The following is a 19,112-nucleotide window of genomic DNA, read 5'->3' as shown; positions in this document are numbered from 1 at the left end:
AAAGGGCCTGAAAAGACCCTAAACGTTCACTCCTGACTGAACTTCATGGTTCACACAAGCAGGACGTAAAGGCTAAGGCAAGGCTGTAAGTAGCCTGGTCAAGCAATGAGGGTGCGCCTGCCTTAACACAGACCCAACACACAAAGTCTACGACAGCGCTGTTTCCTTCTTCTTTTCCTGGCTCCTGGTATTTAAGGAAACTCTGTCAAAACGGTAGCTGACCACTGAGATAATAGACCAGACAGAGCAGAGACTTCAGTGGTTATACACAACAAAGACTTTATATATATTTATTTATACACACACACACACACACACACACAGACTTTATAATAATGGTTTATAAAAGACACTAAAACAATAACAATCCACAACTACCAGAAACAACAAACCCCAAGGAGGAGGGGGAAGAATCTAATTTCCAAAGTTGGCACACTATAATATTCAAAATAATCCAGTTTTCAACAAAAAATTAAGAGAAACAAGAAACAAATGCAAAGAAACAAGAAAGTATGGTCCATTCACAGAAAAAAAAATTAACAGGAAACGTCCCTGAGGAAGCCCAGGCATTGCACTTACTAGACAAAGACTTTAAACCAATGGTCACAAATATGTTCAAACAGATAAAGGAAACCATGAACAAAGAAATAAAGGACACCAGGGGAACAATGTCTAAACAAACAATATCAATAAAAAGATAGATATTACAAACAGAAACAAAATAGCAATTCTGTAGCTGAAAATTACAACAAATAAAATTAAAATCCACTGGAGGCATTCAACAGCAGATTTGAGCACGCAGAAGAATCAGCACAGTCGAATATGTCCACTGAGATTATTTAGTCTGAGGGGAAGAAAAAAGAACAAGGAGAAGAACAGAGCAGAGATAAATAAAACAGAGAATAGAAAAACAATACAGAATCAATGAAACAGAAAGTAGGTTCTTTGAAAAGAACAAAATTGACAAACCTTTAGCTAGACTGACATAGGGGAAAAAAATACTTTACTAAAATCAGAAATGAAAGTGGGGACTTTACTACAGATCTTACAGAAACAAATAGGATTATACAAAATACTACAAACAACCGTTCACTGACAAATTTGATAATCTAAATGAAATGGACAGATTCCTAGAAACACACAAATTGCCAAAACTGCATCAAGAAGAAAAAGAAAATCTGAACAGACCTGTAAGAAGTAAAGAGATTGGGTCAATAATCAAAAAACTCCCAACAAAAAGTCTAGGACCAGATGGCTTCACTAGTAATTCTACCAAATATTAATAATAATACCAATCCTTCTCAAACTCTTCTAAAAACTAGGAGGGAGTACTTACCTACAAAGCCAGCATTACCCTGATACCAAGCCAGATAAGGATATTACAGGAAAACTATAGACCAATATCCCATATCAGTATAGTCACAAAAATAAATTCTCAACAAAATAATAGCAGACTGAATCCAGCTGCACTTTAAGAGAACTAAACATCACAACCAAGTAGGGTTTATCCCAGGAATGCAAAGATGGTTCAGTATATGAATATCAATCAATGTAACACACCATGTTCATAAAATGAAGGAAAAAAACAACATGATCATCTCAATGCAGAAAAAGCATTTGACAGAATCCAACATCCTTTCTTGATAAAAACACTGAACAAACTAGGAATGGAAGGGAACTTTCTCAACATAAAAAAGGGCATTTATGAAAAACTCATATCTAACATCAGTCAATGGTGAAAGACTGAAAGCTTTCTTCCCAAAATCACAAACCAGACACCACTTCTATTCAGCACTGCACTAGAAGTTCTAGCCAGTGTAATTAGACAAGAAAAGCAAAAGTTATTCAAATTAAAAAGGGAAGAGTAAAAAGATCACTATTAGAAGCTGACATGATCTTACATAGAAAAAATAGTAAAGAATCCACACACACAAAAGCACTAGCTAATAAATGAATTCAGCAAAGTGGCAGGATACAAGATCATCATATGAAAATCAGTGTATTTCTTTACACTAAGCATAGTTGAAATCCAGCTAAATTCAGTAAGTATATTAAGGAGTCAGAATAAAAGAGTCTCTTTGACAGGAGCCTCGAAATTCATGTGAAGAAACACTTTTGGTTTAGCAGTCCCAATGCTATGAAACCCAGTTTTTAGGATATTCTATTTGAAGAAAATTTTGGAAAAAATAACATCCTATCACTCTGTCTCACCTCCATTATATACATTTATTTTAATAGCATAGTAATAGTTATTCTAAAACAAGGGTCAACAAATTACAGCCCATAGGCCAAACTGATCAACCTCCTGTTAGGTAATGTTTTATTGAAACACATTCCCAGGCATTTGTTTACATACTGTTTCTGACTGCTCTCAGGCTGAAATGGCATGGCCTGCAAACCTAAAGTATTTACTATCCGGCCCTTTAAGAAAAAAATTGACAACCTCAGTTCTGGAAAATAATCTAGTATAAAAATTGACCTCAGATTCACATCTGACAGGTACATCAAGATTCCTCTTTTACCTTGTCAATTACAAGTAACCACCCTATTCAAAATCAAAGAAAAACTCCAAAAGTATGGCTGAGTTAATGTTCAAATGATTATGAGAGTATTTCCAATCCAGAGCCAAGGACTGGTCATACAAAAAAGGGCTTTGCTCATTAATTAAAGAGAGAATGCTTTTAAAAAAAGGTTAGATGACTGACTATCTATCCACGCCTAGTTTTAACTGTTATCCACGCCTAGTTTTAACTGTTCTCTGATTATCTGATGTAGTTCTAAGCTCAAAGGTTTTTGCTTCCCCTGCAGTACCTTGTGTGGAACAAAGCTGTGCTTAAGGCAGGTTACTTTGATTTCATAAAGTATATAAAAATCAGAAGAGTTAAGTAACTTTCACTGGGAAGGAAAAAATGACATTTTTACTTTTCCTTTTTTATATTATTTTCATGAAGAGTCCAACTCTTTGCCCATTGCCTGTTGACACTGGCCCAAATGCTATGACACTGCAAAACTGAGATCATATAAACTGGTTTTTTTGGACACTTGATTTTGCCCATGTTAGAGGAATATAACTGAATAACACACTCACTTAAAATTCTATTACAAATAAGCATACTTTCTCTACTGCCCCTGTGATAATGCCATGATCCCATTTGTATAGACTCTTACTCACTGAAAGTACAATAAATATTTGTTGATTATAAATGAATGAACAGATGAATGAATAAATAAATAAATAAAGTTATATGAAGGATTAGATCAGTAGTAGGTAATGTTGATGGGAAAGACTATCCACCCAAAGATTAGATTACAAGAGGATTTGGCCTGTTTCAGGAGTGAGACAGAGAACTATTATAAACTAAAAAGGTTTGAGAGATGTTGTAAGCAGGGAGTGTAGCACACTTTTAAAAAAATAATGTGTCCTTTCAAGAACCCCTAGTCTTGAGTATTCTGTATATTTCAAATAAATTAAGCATGTGTTTTATATTAAACTGGCATGATGAATGAAGGGGAAATGTATGGTGCCACTTGAAAAAAAGTAAAAATCAGTGAATGAGGAACCCTAGTATCTTTTATTTTTAATTAATAAATCTTATTTTTTAGAGTTGTTTTGGGTTTAAAAAAAAAAACTGAGCAGAAAGTACGGAGTTCCTACATATTCCCCATCCCTCACATCCATAGCTTCCCCTAGTATGCACATCTTGTATTAATGTGGTACATTTGTTACACTGATTCATCAATGGTGATACAATATTAACTAAAGTTTATAATTTACATTAGGATTTATTCTTTGTGTTGTACATTGTAGGGCTTTTGACAAATATCTAATGTCATATCTAATGACATGTATCCATGTATCTTGTTTGGTAAAATTTCTGCTCAGATATTTTGCCCACTTTTTAACTGATTGGGTTGTTTTCTTATTCCTGGGTTATGAAAGTTCTCTGTATATCTTAAGATACCAGTCTTTTATCAGATAATTTTTATAAAGATTTTTCTCCCAGTCTCTGGCTTGTCTTTCATTCCCTTATAGTTTTAATTCTAATGAAATCCAACTTATCAATTTTTTCTTTCACTGATCATGCTTTTTGGTTTTGAAACTGAAATGTTATCATCAAACCCAAGGTCATGAAGATTTTCTCCCATGTCATCTTCTGGAAATTTTATAGTTTTGCATTTTACATTTAGGTTGATGATCCATTTTGAGTTAACTGTTTGTGAAAGGCATAAAATCAAGGTCTAGATTTCTTCCCCCCACCCCCATGGAGATACCTAACTGGTCCAGCTCCACTTGTTGAAAAGACTATCCCTTTTTCCACTGAATTGCCTTTGCTCCTTTGTCAGTATCACTTAAAACTGTATTTGCATAGGTCTATTTCTGGGCTCTCTATTCTGAAGTCAGATATTGTCAGTGTTCTAATTTTGTTCTCCTTCAATGTTATATTGTCTATTCTGGGTGGGTCTTGGACTTTAATAGAGAAATCCTGTGTAGTCACACTGGAAAGTGATTGAACAAGCAGAGAACCAGGTTGTGAAGGCTTTTTAGAACTTTCTTTAAAACTTCACTTAATCCAAAAAACAAACAAAAACAAAAAACAACAACAAGAGAAAAACACAGGCTGCTCATAAGGCACTTCTGAATTGCTTATAACCCTGACATGCAGTGAATTAATCTTCAGACCTAACATAAAATAAACACTTTAAGGGCATATTATGTTGTTTCAAGAAGTTTTGGGGGAATTCATTGATGGCCCAGTGGTTAGGACTTGGCATTTTTCACTGCCATCGCCCAGGTTCAATCCCTGGTCAGGGAACTAAGATCCTCATGGCATGGCAAAAAAAAAAAAAAAAAAAAAAAAAAAATCGGGGCAATTTCTTACTTACAAGATAGAGAACCAAGAATGAAGACCACATATAGGCAAGATTTGGAAAAGAGCAATTAACTTCTTGTATTTGGCCTTCTTTGAGAAAGCAAATCAATGTCTTATTTTAAAATCTATTACATTTTAAAGAACAAGTATTTAAATAATCAGATTCTGGTTACTCTTCTAATGTTCTATAACACAGGCTAAGGAATCAATAGACAAATATATTTAAAAGTCAAGATAGAATTTAGAGATGAGGTATAATAAGAATCAGATGAGGGCCAAATGAGAACTGCTTACTGTAGTATATGTAGCAGCTAACTAAAAGCTGTAGTTTACCCATGCAAAACTCAAAATGCTATTTAAAGTATCACCTAAGCTAATTTTCTACTATTGCTAAGTAGACTGTTCTTCTAGTAAATGACTCTATTCTGACTCATCTGACCTATGAACACCCTGATAGACTGAATTCAGAATTTAGGGCACAAAAGGAGAGCCAATGACGGATTGCTGCATAAACATTCACAAGCACTAAAAAACTAAATATACTCCTATGAACCTCTTTCCTAGAAATGTGAGATATAGTTAATTTTTCAAAGTCTGGATTCGCTAAGCTTCTTGCATTTGACATTTAAATATTTACTACCTAATTACTCTTCTGCCCGTTTTTTTTTTTTTTACTCCCAACTTTAGGAATTTTTGTCATTAACCAAAGAAGGAAAGGAAAGAAGATAAAAACAGTAGAAACTTAAATCAATCAAATTAGGCAAAAAGATTGTCAAACTAATTTTTAAAATTACAGTATTGAATTATCTGGATTGCATTTATCTCCCTTCCACATAAAATCACCACTTGATTACATGACAGTAAATCTTGCTCTTGTGTTTATGGAGAAATGCAGATCTTATTAGGACTCGGTTGCCCATCCATCTCCTTCTGCTTACTCTGCATATCTAGAAACAGAAACATAACCATTTATTCCTCCCCGGATCTTCTGATCTCAATGTACAGAGTAGGCCGGGTAGAAGAAGAGCTTTTTTTCATTGGCTATAAAAGTGAACTCTTGGGTAAGAAATGGGCAGAAATAGAGACACAGATGTAGAGAACAAACGTATGGACACCAAGGGGGGAAAGTGGCAGGGGGCGGGTAGTTGTGTAGTGAATTGGGAGACTGGGATTGACATGTATACACTAATATGTATAAAATGGATAACTAATAAGAACCTGCTGTATAAAATAAATAAATAAATAAAATTCAAAAATTAAAAAAAAAAAGAAAACAAAAGCCGAATTGAGAATTAAAACATTTTGCTTCCTACCTTTCCTATACGCCACACCATTCTGTTCCTCTCTATTAGCGTGACTAATTATTTTAACAATTAACTTATAATACTGATGATAATAACAGTAATTTAACTATTAATCATTTTAACTATTTGATGATATTCAAAAAGTGGAATATTATTGCAGTATTAAGCAAAGACCAGATAAAACTGAACACAAAATTTTCGAGGATCTATGTTCTCTTATTTTTAAATGGTAATTAAAAGTTTCCGATACTATTTACACAATGATAAATAGGACATATATGTATTGCTAAGTGCCAAAAAGGTATTTGTTTTATTTACACTCTTGCACACTTTGCTTTCTGGCTTTGTACTTTCCCTTCCATCACTTTATATCTAGTAGCAATTCTGCAAAATCACTCAGTCCATTAAAAGTTTCTTTCTTTCTGCTATAAGGAGCCAAGAATGCATTATTACATTTTTCCATGTGAGGTATGCTATTAAATAATAGCTTGTACACTAATTAAAGCAAATGTAATTGTGAGAACACATTGACATTGTTAAAGTAAATTACTCAATTTGTTAACAGTTTCATTTCAAGTGACCTTAATTGTATTAATTGTGATACTAGCTAATTAAATTGAACAGCATTAAATACATTGCTCTATATGTCCTAAAGGAGCAAATTTTCCATCACATCAGCAAAAGAAAAATAATGATTATATGGACCCCCCCCCAACCCCAAAGTCTCCTAAACACATGTACACACAATGGGTCAAGCAGAAAAGGTCTCACCAGACTGCATTTATCATTACTATTTTAACATTGCTAGCATGGAATAAAACAGACCACATAGAAGTAACTGATCTTTAGATAAATGGTTAATTTTAGGAAATTCTTTTATGTCAGGTTGAACAGAAATTACTTCATCATTACAAAGAGTTAAAATATTGAAAAAAATTGGAGTGAGGAAACAAAGATTGGTATAGAGGACTGCAATATGAAAATAAATGTTAAAATACTACAACTCTATGTAAATCAGATGTCACTTATTAAATGCTTAGTATATCAAGTCATAAGGATACATAATAAAAAACAGTTATGGCCCTCATTCTTGAGAAGAAACTTAACAGCACAAGAGAGTTACATGTCATTCCCATGTAACTGACATATCACCTTCTCAGATAACAACGTAGATGCTAAATAACTCTCAGTCTTTAAAATACAATCTACACTGGCTTACGAAATCCCCAGCATTTGGCCCCTGCCTGCTAGGCTCATCCTGTGCCATTCCATGTCACCCACGATGCTCCAGCCACCGTGATCTTCCTTCAGTTCCTTTAATAGGATGAGCCTATTCCTATCCTAGGAACTTCCTCCGTATGAACTCTTTCCTTTTTCTAGACTGGTGTTTCTTTCATTCTGCCTACCTGTCTGTCCATCTGTCTCCCTCTTTCTGTCACCACCTTTGCGTGCCTGGCTCATCTGTCATTCACATGTAACTGACATATCACCTTCTCAGAGAGATCTTCTCTGACAATCTAAAGTACACACATAGACGCTCATGGTTAACACTACCCTATCTTGATTCTTACCTAGCCTTTATCATTCTCTGGTATGTTTTTTCTCATTTTTGTACTTTCCCTTTTTTTTTTTTTTTTTTTTTTGCTGTCTCTCTCATGCTAAAATGTGAATTTCATTGAAAGAGAGCACCTGGACTATTTGTTTAATAGCCTATCCCCAGATACTAGATGATCAATGAATATTTTTGAATGAATGAATAAACGTCAGGTCTGTGACCCACAGCCCCTACTGTGTGTGATAAAATATACGTGCCTTTATGGTCTCTATTCATTAACTAAGTATGACTGAAATTTCTTAACCATCATGCCAACATGTCTGATTGAAAATCTATAAGTTCAACAAAACAGATCTATTCACAAGTCTAATTAAAGATCCAAATTGATAGCATTGTTCTAAGCTTGGTCAAAATCAGTCATATTCTATTCTGCTGTCTTTTCTGGCCCTACTGATGCACTAGCAGAAAACAACTAATATAAATCTCTGATAAGAAATCCACTGTGGGTCACTGCACCTAAATGGGGCTTTTGGTTTATGTTCTAAGGTTTTAAGATAATACTGTCACTCTACATCACCTCTATAGCTCTAGTTATGCCTAGACCCAACCAACCAAACCACCATCACACAGCCTCTCATTTTTGGTGATCCAAGAATATTATAAGGCTGACTAAGCATGGTGGGAAAAATATCTCAAGGTACGGATATTCCTTTGCAGATAACTTTGCCCAAGGGGGTAGTGGTGACAGCTCTTGCAGGGCTACTGTTTCTGTCTGCCACCAGAGCAAGCAGTGAGGTCTCCTTTGCCCCTAAAGACATGGGAAATGAAAAAAATCCCGGTACAACTAAAATAACTCTTCACACAACCCCCACTCTAAAGGAACTGAAAAGGGGCCTCTCCATTAAGTAAATACTAGGAATTGCCACACCAACAGAAAACTTCAAATAAAACTAAAAACTGGATTCAATTAATGAGAAATAGACAACACAATAAAAAAAGATCAGAATTCAGACCAGAAGACTTTTTTTTTTTTAATTTCAAGAGTACATTTTACCAACAGTGAGTTTCATTGTTACCATTAAAATGTCTAACTTGCTAAATCTCAGTCCACTGTGAGAGCATGAATACATAAAATCCATATATAGTGATCTAAATCTAATATTAAAGAGTGACTTGAAACTTCCTCGCCATTTAAATGTTTATGACTGATATTTAACCACTACCTTTTCATGTTAATTCCATCTACTCAAGTCAGCTAGTGAGTGGTATCTTGAAAATGCCTTACCACTAATTACAGATCATCAATACTCTTCCCATCACCGAATCATAGATTTTCTCCTTTTATAGTCTTTAACCTATGCAATTCTGAAGCACTGACCACCCTGGACCTACTGGAAGCTCTCACATCTATAGCTTCTTTAATTTTGGCCCTCCTTTATCTTTCCCCAGCTTTGACTGTTTTAAAATACTGCTCTCTCTATCCAATTTCTAATCACGGAGAATTCTGACCAATCAATCCTCAGTTCTTTTCTCTTTCTTTGAATTTCTAACCTGTCTCATACTGTGAACTGGTATCTCTGGAGGATGACTTTCAGATCTCTAACTCATGGCCTTTCAAACTGAAGTCTCTCATTACCCACTTTCTTTCGGACAGTGTAATTTAGAGGAACAGGGCATGGCATGTTCTCTGCTCTTTGATATAACTTCTACCTACTGTCACACCACGTAACAAAATCCGTCTTTAAGGAGACATTTTAAAAAACAACCATTTTTTAAAAATCCTTGTTACTGTCATTTAAGAACTTCCAAGTCGCTCTACCATTTATTTAACAATCTTTATCTTCAACAAAGCCACCATTTTCCTTAATGACTTAATAGCCTTACTTAGTTTTTCGTCTATCTAAACTGCCGTTTTCCTCCATATGTAGAGAGAAGTTTTCATTAAGATGGTACTTTTTGCAAAACGACACAGACAGTAAAAAGATCAGTGGTTGCCAGGGGCTGAGGGGCACGGGATGGGGAAGATGAACAGGCAGAGCAGAGAATTTTGTGAAAATACTCTGTATGACACTATAATGACAGGTACACGTCATTATACATTCGTCCAAACTCATAGAACGTCCACCACCGAGAGTGAATCCTAATGTAAACTACAGAGTTTGGGTGATTATCATGTGTCAATGTAGGCTCATCAGTTGTCACAAATGTACCACTCTGGTTGGAGATATAGATAACGGGGAGGCTGTGCATATATGGGAACCAGAGGGTATATGGGAAATCTGTACCTTCCTCTTAATTTTGCTGTGAACCTAAAACTGCTCTAAAAAAATTAAGTGTTTAAAATTAAAAAAAAAAAAAAAAGATTTCAAACCAAAACCTATCCAAATCGACGTAGATCCAATTTATTACACAGAGCTAACGAAGGTACTGAGCTGGTTTATTGGCTACCACTAGACAATGTTCCAACGAATTAACATAGTTATCAAAGACTTATATACTGTTCCCATGTTCCCTTTATGACTCCCATCACCATGCTACTCTATGCTTCATGTCTCCTAACTCAATCCCTTCCAAAACCTTCTACTCTGCCCTCTTATAAGCCCCTTCCATAACAGCAAACTTCTTTATATTCTCAAACTATCAATGAATTCTTCTGCCATCAACTTCCTTGCCTACTGTCTACCTATTATACTCCCCTGACAAAACCACTGCCTGCTTTTTTTTTTATTACTATCTTTTTTTGGCTGTGTTGGGTCTTCGATGCTGTGCAGGCTTTCTCTAGTTGCGGCGAGCGGAGGCTACTCTTCATTGCGGTGCGTGGGCTTCTCATTGCTGTGGATTCTCTTGCTGCGGAGCACGGGCTCTAGGTGTACGGGCTTCAGTAGCTGCAGCACGCAGGCTCAGTAGTTGCGGCACGTGGGCTCTAGGGCACGCAGGTTTCAGTAGTTGCATCATGCAGGCTCAGTAATTGCAGCACATGGGCTCTAGGGCGTGCAGGCTTCGCAGCATGCAGGCTCAGTAGTTGTGGCACTCAGGCTTAGTTGCTCCACGGCATGTGGGATCTTCCCAGACCAGGGATCGAACCCGTGTCCCCTGCATTATTGGCAGGCGGATTCTTAACCACCATGCCACCAGGGAAGTCCAACCACTGCCTGCTTTTGATTGTGGCTAAATCCTAGGTGCTGAATTCTGCTAGACATAATCACACACGTTTATAAGCTAGTATCACCTATAAATTATGATGTCTAATATCACCTTGGCCCCCAAGATTATATATTCTTTTTCAACTCAATCTAACCTTTGTTGCTCTCCACAAATCTTCAAATGCTTCATTCTGTCACTATCAGCAAATTACCTCACCCTAACATATCAAGAAAGAGAAATATCAATGATATTTCACTGAACCCTCTGCCATCAAACAAATGAACTTACTGCACCTAAACATCTGTTCTCCATCCTTCCTCTCCTTCTCTCTCTATGAATCCCTCCATCTTGGCTCTAGACTGCATCTGAAACCAAGCAGAGCCCTGCCACTGCCCTGTTCCAGGTACAAAGGCCCCTCCACACCCCCTAGCTCTTGTTTACAGAAGAGTTGAAGTCTCCCAAGCTTCCCTGAGTCACAGAAGAGCAGGCTCAAGCAGTTAATGATTAGGACAATAGAAGCACAGAATCTTTCAGTGTCTGATGCACATTCCTGAGTTGTTTTACAGATACTGTAACTGCCACCAGAGGGAAAACGCTAACTGCACGATGACCAGACTGTAGCCATGACATAAGCTGTTCCACCTTGAGCAGTACTGACTCTATGGCTAGCACAATTCCAAGAACTGGCCTTAAAGACAGCGGGATTAACACTATTGCTCATAATAATCTGTAACTTTGTGGGCATCAAAATAATTGTGGCTTTTTCTGCCCATATATGTAAGCAGGCAACTAAAATTATCAGCAAAGAGATGTTACAGACCCATGTCGACATCTTCCATTCTAAGAATATGGCACCCTGTGTCAGCATGAAGAAGTTACAGAAGATGGACCTTCGCCCATAATCCCACAGAAATGGAATGATGTCTGACAGTGGTGATTTGTAAGCAGATTTTTGCAGGCAGTTTGTTGCAAGAAGTAGCTCTCTGCAGGAGGCCACTTTTGTCCTGTCAGTTTAGCAAGGCTATATTTTAACTAACCTCCGGCCCAAGCACACCTTTCAAATCTTTTTGATCACACAGTACTTTGCCTAACCTGTTGATTCTTTCCATAGATCAAAGAAGTAGAATTGAAGAATAAGTAATTAACAGATGACCGGATCTCTTCCCCAGCTCCCCCTTCAGTAATCTCGCAAACAAACTGTGAGAACAAAATAGCATCTAAAGAAAGACCACACCGCTCAATGCTCTGTGGTGACCTAAATGAGAAGGAAATCCAAAAAAAGAGGGGATATATGTATGCGTATAGCTGACTCATTTTGCTGTACAGTATAAACTAACACAATATTGTAAAGCAACCATACCCATAAAAATTTTTAAAAAAATAATTTTAAAAAAAAGAAAGATCATTTTCTGGATCTTTCCAAAAAATGGAAAGGAGTCAACAAGCCTGCACACAATGGGAGATGGCAACAAATCTGACCCCCTATCTCAATGAGTAACTGAGATTATTTCCCTCTTTCCTTTTAAAAACTTTCATGGCCGAGCAGAATCTTCAGAGTTGGTTGTGGGACAGGAGTCCGCGTTCTCCCCAGATTGCCGGCTCTCTGATTAATGTGACCTTTCCGTTCTTAATCAGCACTCGTCACACAAGTGCTCACTTTTTGAGCAGTGAGCAGCCAAACCTGAGTTCAGTAACACTTCTACTACCTGGAAAAACCGTACTAAAGATCATAATAGGACAGTGTCATTTATCACATCAACTTCAGTAAACTAATTGAATTACCACCAATTTATTCATCAGCAAAGCCAAGCACCCCCTTCTAGTCATAAAACTCTATGATATAGTAACAGAAAGAAAGGAAGATTGGGACAAAAAAGTACAAGAGACAAAAATGGAGTAGGCAGGATATTCTGAATGTCTTGGGTTTTTCTTAAGTAGGTTACTGAATATTTTATACATGAGCTAGAAAGAAAGCTTTGAAACAGATATTATATAAAAAGGCATTACATTAAGTAATTATCTGAATACTATAAAAGCTGTAAGTAAGAAGGCATATAAAATTGAAGCTAAAAACTCTGGCTACATGTAACAAAATGCTATTCTCAAAAGAGACCTAATAGAGGAAAATGTTCTTTCATCATGAGCAAGATTCCAAGCTCTTGTAAGATTGGAAAACAATTAGTAATTCTGAGAATATTATTTTATTAATAGGTTAAGTTTCCCTAGATCTTGATATCGTTGTTTCCAGTTTAAAATAAAATAATTACTTTTTCATTTAATCCTTGAAAGTTCCATGCTAAGAATGAATAATCATGAGTAGCTGAACAAACAGTTTTGCTTTTTTTTAACGGCTTCAATTGAAGTACAGGTAACTTGTCAATTATTAATTAATACCCTCTGATCAAAGATCTTGGAATTTAAGGTGGTAATTTATGTATATGACCAAATGCAACAGAGTACAGGGAAAACAGCATACTTTCTATGCTGTTTTCTATTCGAAAAAGAAATTAAAGCAGTTAAAAGTTAATTCACATGGAAAATGCGCCCTAAGATTTTGCATGTATATATCCAGTTCTTTTTTCTGCCCTTACCCACTTTCCTCAAACATCCATGAAAGTAAACCAATGATATGTAATTTTCTCTCTATCATACCTATTATGTGGCTATTTTTGCTACTCCTTTCCAGAATACTCAGAATCATTGAACTCAGTAATGTACTGTTTTTCTATAAATGTTAAAAATTCAGATTTGAGAAATTAAAGATTTATTTGTTTACTTACGGAATATAGAACAGGAAATTTAAAAAAATCAAACAAAAAAACATGACTTCTACACAGGGAAACCACTGATTAAGTCCAATGTCTGACTACTTACAAAATGAGTCATTCAGTTGTGTAAAAGGCTTCAAATACGTGGAGAACCCCAAGAAAGACATATATTAAAATAAACCAATATACTAAAAAGGTGATGATTTTTCAAGTAAATATGACAACCCCATTAAAATGCAACACACGGTTTTGTGCAAAAAGAAAACCTAAGATGAAATATATGCTTTATATAAAATCTTTACATATACAATGCACAAAACCCACTATGGTTAGTAACCTTTATGGCTTTGAAGAACTAGATATTTACATATCTTTCTCCTGCATGTGGGTGCGTGTATGTGTGTTTTGTATATATTTTTAACAGTTGACAGCTGTTTTAGAGCATACAGAGATGCCAAGCTGAATGAGGGTCTTGATTACTTCAAGATTAGCTATCTAAAGTTTCTATTCATTTTAAGTGTTGTTAGTTGGAAGAGTCATTAGTCACTTCCTTGTCTCATAGAACATCAGCATACATTTACATTGTTAATGAACATTTGGGGTAAATGAATTAATGGCACTTTTAAACATCAATTCAGTCCTAATAACTTTGTATGTCATAGAAATGTTGGCTAGGATATAAACGAAAAGCCTTTTCAGTAAAGGTAACTCCTCATTCCTGCAAACAATAAAGGATAAAATTAATTTAAAATGTTTTTTAACCGGTTTAAAAAAATAGAACAATATTTAATGAACTAGTCCAGAGAAAAATAGGCACTTAAGGAAAAAACAAAACAAAACAAAAAAAATCCCTATGTTCTAAAATAAGCATAAAAACCAGAACATTTTGGTGAAAATATTTCATATACTGATAACACAAAAATATATTCACTTTTAAAATATCCACTTATCAAAGCGCTTGCAGAATAATTTGACTTATTTCATTATGAGTACTTCTTACAGGTATGACATTTAAGAAAAAACATCACGAGGGAGGATTGTATCATTCTTACCACTGAAATTCTTTAAATGCTGAAACTGAAATTGGACACAAATAATTTTTTCATATTATCAAAACCTTAAACAGCAGTTTAAATAAAAGCAAATATAAAAATAAAATCACAAAAATAAGTTGTATGCTATCTTCATTAAAAACAACGAGGGCATTTGTATGATGTGGAAGGTATTAAAGATGCACAAAAAACATAAACACACTCCATAAACTCAATAGCTTGTATATGAAAGAAATAACTACTTAAGGTATCAATTTTTCTTTTAATTCCCAAAACAAGAGTTAATGGCAGACCTTTATTTACATCAATACAGAAAAAAAAAATCATATTTGAAGTATATAAAATATATGCGAATGACTTTGACTAATTATAATTTCTTAAAATAGATCTTATAATCCTGATATATGTATTGAGTGAAAAATTACAAATAGTTACTTGAGTCAATGAATCAACTTTAGCAAATATTTAGTGAATTAGCTGAAATAAGGAAAGGCATCAAGAATGCTCACAAACTCATTGTTTCCTTCTAAGATGCTATGTTATTACTAATACTGAGAAAATAATACAAAGCTCTGATACATATACATTTAATACATTTTTATAGGGCAGACCCCGAATACAGTTGATCTTTTAACAATTTCACTACACAGAGCTTTAAAAGTAAAACACAAATCCCAATTATTAAAAAAAAAAAGAAAATAATCAGGCAAGTGCTTTATCCTGTAATAATCTCAACTTGCTGAAGGAAAAAGAAAAAATCCCTGCAAAAATCAACACCAAGAGCTTAGACTTCTTTAAAAGATGTTTGAGAAAGGCCATTTTGCATTTCAACATTCTTATGCTAAAGCAATAAACTGTTTAAGTTTATGATTTTTTTTTTTTTTTGATTTTTTTTAAAAAAGAATGACAGTGCATTAAACAGTTGGCTATGGCTAAATGCGTCTGTCTATAATTAAAAGTTGACGTTTTGTGTGGAATCCATCAGTGTCAGAGCGCTCCATATCTATCCAGGGAAATGTTCTTAAAGCTCTCCTGCTCAGCCTCTCTAGAGAATGACACACAAGGCAGGCAGAGCTAGCTGGAGACCCTCTGCCAGGTTTCCCAGTAACCTCAAAGTTATCTGCATACAAAACTCACCTCCAGGCTTGTGTGAGTAACTCAACAAGGGGTCAATGCCCACTTCTTGTTCTTCTGGCTGCAGAGGATGTCTAGTTTCAGATAAGGAATGATACATTGTGAGAACTGGACAATGTCACCAAGAGTGACCACCTGGGAGATGAAAAATATGGAGAAAAATGATAAATTTTTTTTCTGCTATGACTGGGAATAAATGCAAAATGGAAAATGATTAAATGAGCATTACAAACATTAACAAGTTTTCCACAGGCTCCAGGGACTGTTACTACACATTGCTAGGCATATATATAAAGAAGCGAAAAAGTGGCACAAGATTTTCATTTCAACAATTTCTTCCCAAATCTGGACTTCACTGGTAACCTCTACCTAAACATTCAATTACATTTATTTTCAGTAAACTTCTGCACAAAAAGCTGAATTGTAAGTTAAATCACTGTCACATTTATAATATCCTTCATTTTACTGCCAAAATAATACACATTTACTATAGGAACTTTCAAAATATAGAAAATATAGCTAACTAAAATCATTCGTAATTATATTAGCTAAAAACACCACTGTTAACATTTCAGTTTATTATATGTATTCTTTCTGGGCATTTAAAATACATATAGTTTAATGTGACCCACCATGCTAAGTATACTGATTATATAAATTATCATGAGTATTTTCCTTCCCATAAAAAAGTCTATATTATCACTTCTAATGGATCCCTGGTATTCTATTATATAGCTATAACAATTGATGTAACCAATTCCTTATTAGCAAACAATTAGGATGCTTTCAGTTCCCCAACACTATAAACAGCTTCACAATGAATATCTTCCAGTAATATCTCTGTGCTGTATCCATGATTATTTCCTTAGGATAAAATCCTATAAGCATAATTGCTGGACCAAAATATTTATTTTAAAAAAATAAGATTTTAAGATAAGTTTTGCCAAATTATGCTCTAGAAAGATTTGTATATAATAGAACAATTCATTTCCCCTGGACCCTCATCAACAGTGGGAATGAGTAATTCCTTAGGCTTTTTTTTTTTTTTTGGACCTATATGATAGTCAAATTTTATATTGCATTTGCTTGATACCTAGGTGAGATCACTGAAGACTTCATATGTTTTCTCTGACATTTGTTATTGTCTTTTGTGGATGCAGTTTATTATTATGATTGCCTTCATTTGTAAGCATGCTTTAAATATTAAGGATATTAAACCTTTGTCATATGCTACATATATTTTTCTCAGAGTGTGTCTGTCTTCAAATTATATATAGTTGTTGTGGAGATAGTAACTTCTTCATTTTTATGTAGCCAAATATATCTGTATCTCCTTTATGGATTCTGCCTCTGGTATTGCGCTTCCAAAGGCAAGATTATATAAATAACCACATGTGTCTTCTCTTATAGTTTTGAAGGTTTTCCTTCTCAATTCTCATTTCTATGAATAGTTCTAATTTAAACATAGATTTTTTTTTTTAGAAATTAAATTGTTTTTGAACTTCCAAGCTACACTAACTACTTATAATTTTTTTATGTCTATAAAGTACAAATGACCTTCCCAAATCAGAATCTTCCAAAAAATAGACTGGGTTCGCTACTTTTCATCCAAAATAATGTAAGTAACATAATCTTTTAAATTTTAAGAGCAGGGGGGACAGGAAGAGGAAATGTGTAATGCTAAATTGGAAAAGCAAGTCCAACCAAAATGGGTATGTAATTTTACAAGATATAGTCTCCACTTACGGAGGAAAATTCCAGAGAAGCCCATGAACACACAAATCCTTGACCAATCTTTTCCTATCACAAAATGCTCCTTTATCTTGTTTACTTAATTTCTAAAACTCTCATTTCATAAAATCACTCTTGAACACTTTCTCATTTTTATCAGAACCCTCCAACTCTCACCCACCCTCACTCTTGGATCAGATGTTAACATCTTTTGCCCCTCAGATTATGGTTAAAACAAAAGAAGCAGAGGGTTAGGCTAAATCAACACTTGGGAAAGCAGAACTTTTGTGGCCAACATAGTAAGAATTTCTAAAGCCATAAATCCTAAATCCATAAAGCTAAATCGTTGTCAGTTCTTGTTTCTTATGTGTACAAATCAATTAACATATATGGAGCACTAACTATACAGAAGGAACTCTGGGGAATATAATCTAGTAGAGCAGCGGTCCCCAACCTTCTTGGCACCAGGGACTGGTTTTGTGAAAGACAATTTTTCCACAGATCGGGGTGGGGGCGGGGAGGCTAGGGGGGATGGTGTTGGGATGATTCAAGCACATTACATTTATTGTGCACTTTATTTCTGTTATTATTACATTGTAATATATAATGAAATAGTTCTACAACTCACCCTAATGCAGAATCAGTGGGAGCCCTGAGCTTGTCTTCACTTACCACTCACTGATAGAGTTTTTTTTGTTTGTTTGTTTTTTTACTGATAGGGTTTTGATACGAATCTGCAAGCAATTGATTTACTATGGTCCCGGTGCAGTCAAACCTCTCTGCTAATGACCTGTATTTGCAGCCACTCCCCAGTGCTAGCATCACCGCCTCAGCTCTACCTCTGATCACCAGGCATTAGATTCTCATAAGGAATGCTCAACCTAGATCCCTTGCATGTGCAGTTCACAGTAAGTTTCCCGCTCCTATGAGAATCTAATGCCGCCACTGACCTGACAGGAGGTGGAGCTCAGGTGGTAATGTGAGTGATGGGGAGCAGCTGTAAATACAGATGAAGCTGCGCTCACTTGCCCGCTGCTCACCTCCTGCTGTGCAGCCCAGTTGCTAACAGGCCACAGACTGCTGCTGGTCCGTGGCCTGGGGGTTGGGGGCCTCTGTAGTAGAGGAGAGCAAAATGTAGATAAGCAATTATATTATAAAATAGAATCTGACACGTTCTGCTGATCAAATGAATGAGCACATTAAAAAATAAAGTCCTCTACTATGGAGAAGTAAGGCTTACCAAACGCCAGCACCTAATGGGGTCAGGCAAAAAGCATTATTAATTACAGTTAACATCTATTAAGTAGTGAATATATGACAAAAACTACTCTAAACACTTCACATATACTCAACATTTCATCCTCCCAGCAACTCAGTGATGTATCTTCATCATCATTTTCATTTTACCAAAGAGAAAACTGAGGTACAGAGAGATGAAGCAATTTGCTGAATGTCGCACAACTAGTAAGTGTTGAAGCCAGACTGTGAACCCATCCTATCTGGCTCCAAAGCTCACCCTCTACTCAGTACTACACTTGGCTCCTGTTAAGTCA

At 35.4% G+C, this 19,112-nt stretch overlaps 1 protein-coding gene and 1 long non-coding RNA gene across 20 annotated transcripts in view; one reads left to right on the top strand and one right to left on the bottom strand.

Annotated features, from left to right (window-relative positions):
• Positions 1-19,112, bottom strand: part of TBC1D5 (TBC1 domain family member 5) — a 535,839-nt gene that overhangs the window by 315,198 nt on the left and 201,529 nt on the right. For 18 of the 19 annotated variants that reach the window (XM_082459259.1, XM_082459266.1, XM_082459256.1 and 15 more), the window contains one exon: positions 15,832-15,963. The exons of the other annotated variant lie outside the window; for it this stretch is intronic. In XM_082459259.1, coding sequence (XP_082315385.1) covers positions 15,832-15,928 — 97 coding nt within the window. In that variant the 5' untranslated portion in view covers positions 15,929-15,963. The remainder of the gene's footprint in view (positions 1-15,831; positions 15,964-19,112) is intronic. 19 annotated transcript variants of the gene reach the window in all.
• Positions 1-19,112, top strand: part of LOC309659515 — a 297,583-nt gene that overhangs the window by 169,005 nt on the left and 109,466 nt on the right. The gene's annotated exons all lie outside the window — the stretch shown is intronic.

Source organism: Balaenoptera physalus, assembly GCF_965194825.1.
Source record: "Balaenoptera physalus genome assembly, chromosome: 4".
NCBI lineage: Eukaryota > Metazoa > Chordata > Mammalia > Artiodactyla > Balaenopteridae > Balaenoptera > Balaenoptera physalus.
The sequence above is the reverse complement of the archived record's forward strand: the minus strand, read 5'-3'. Positions and strand labels throughout refer to the sequence as shown.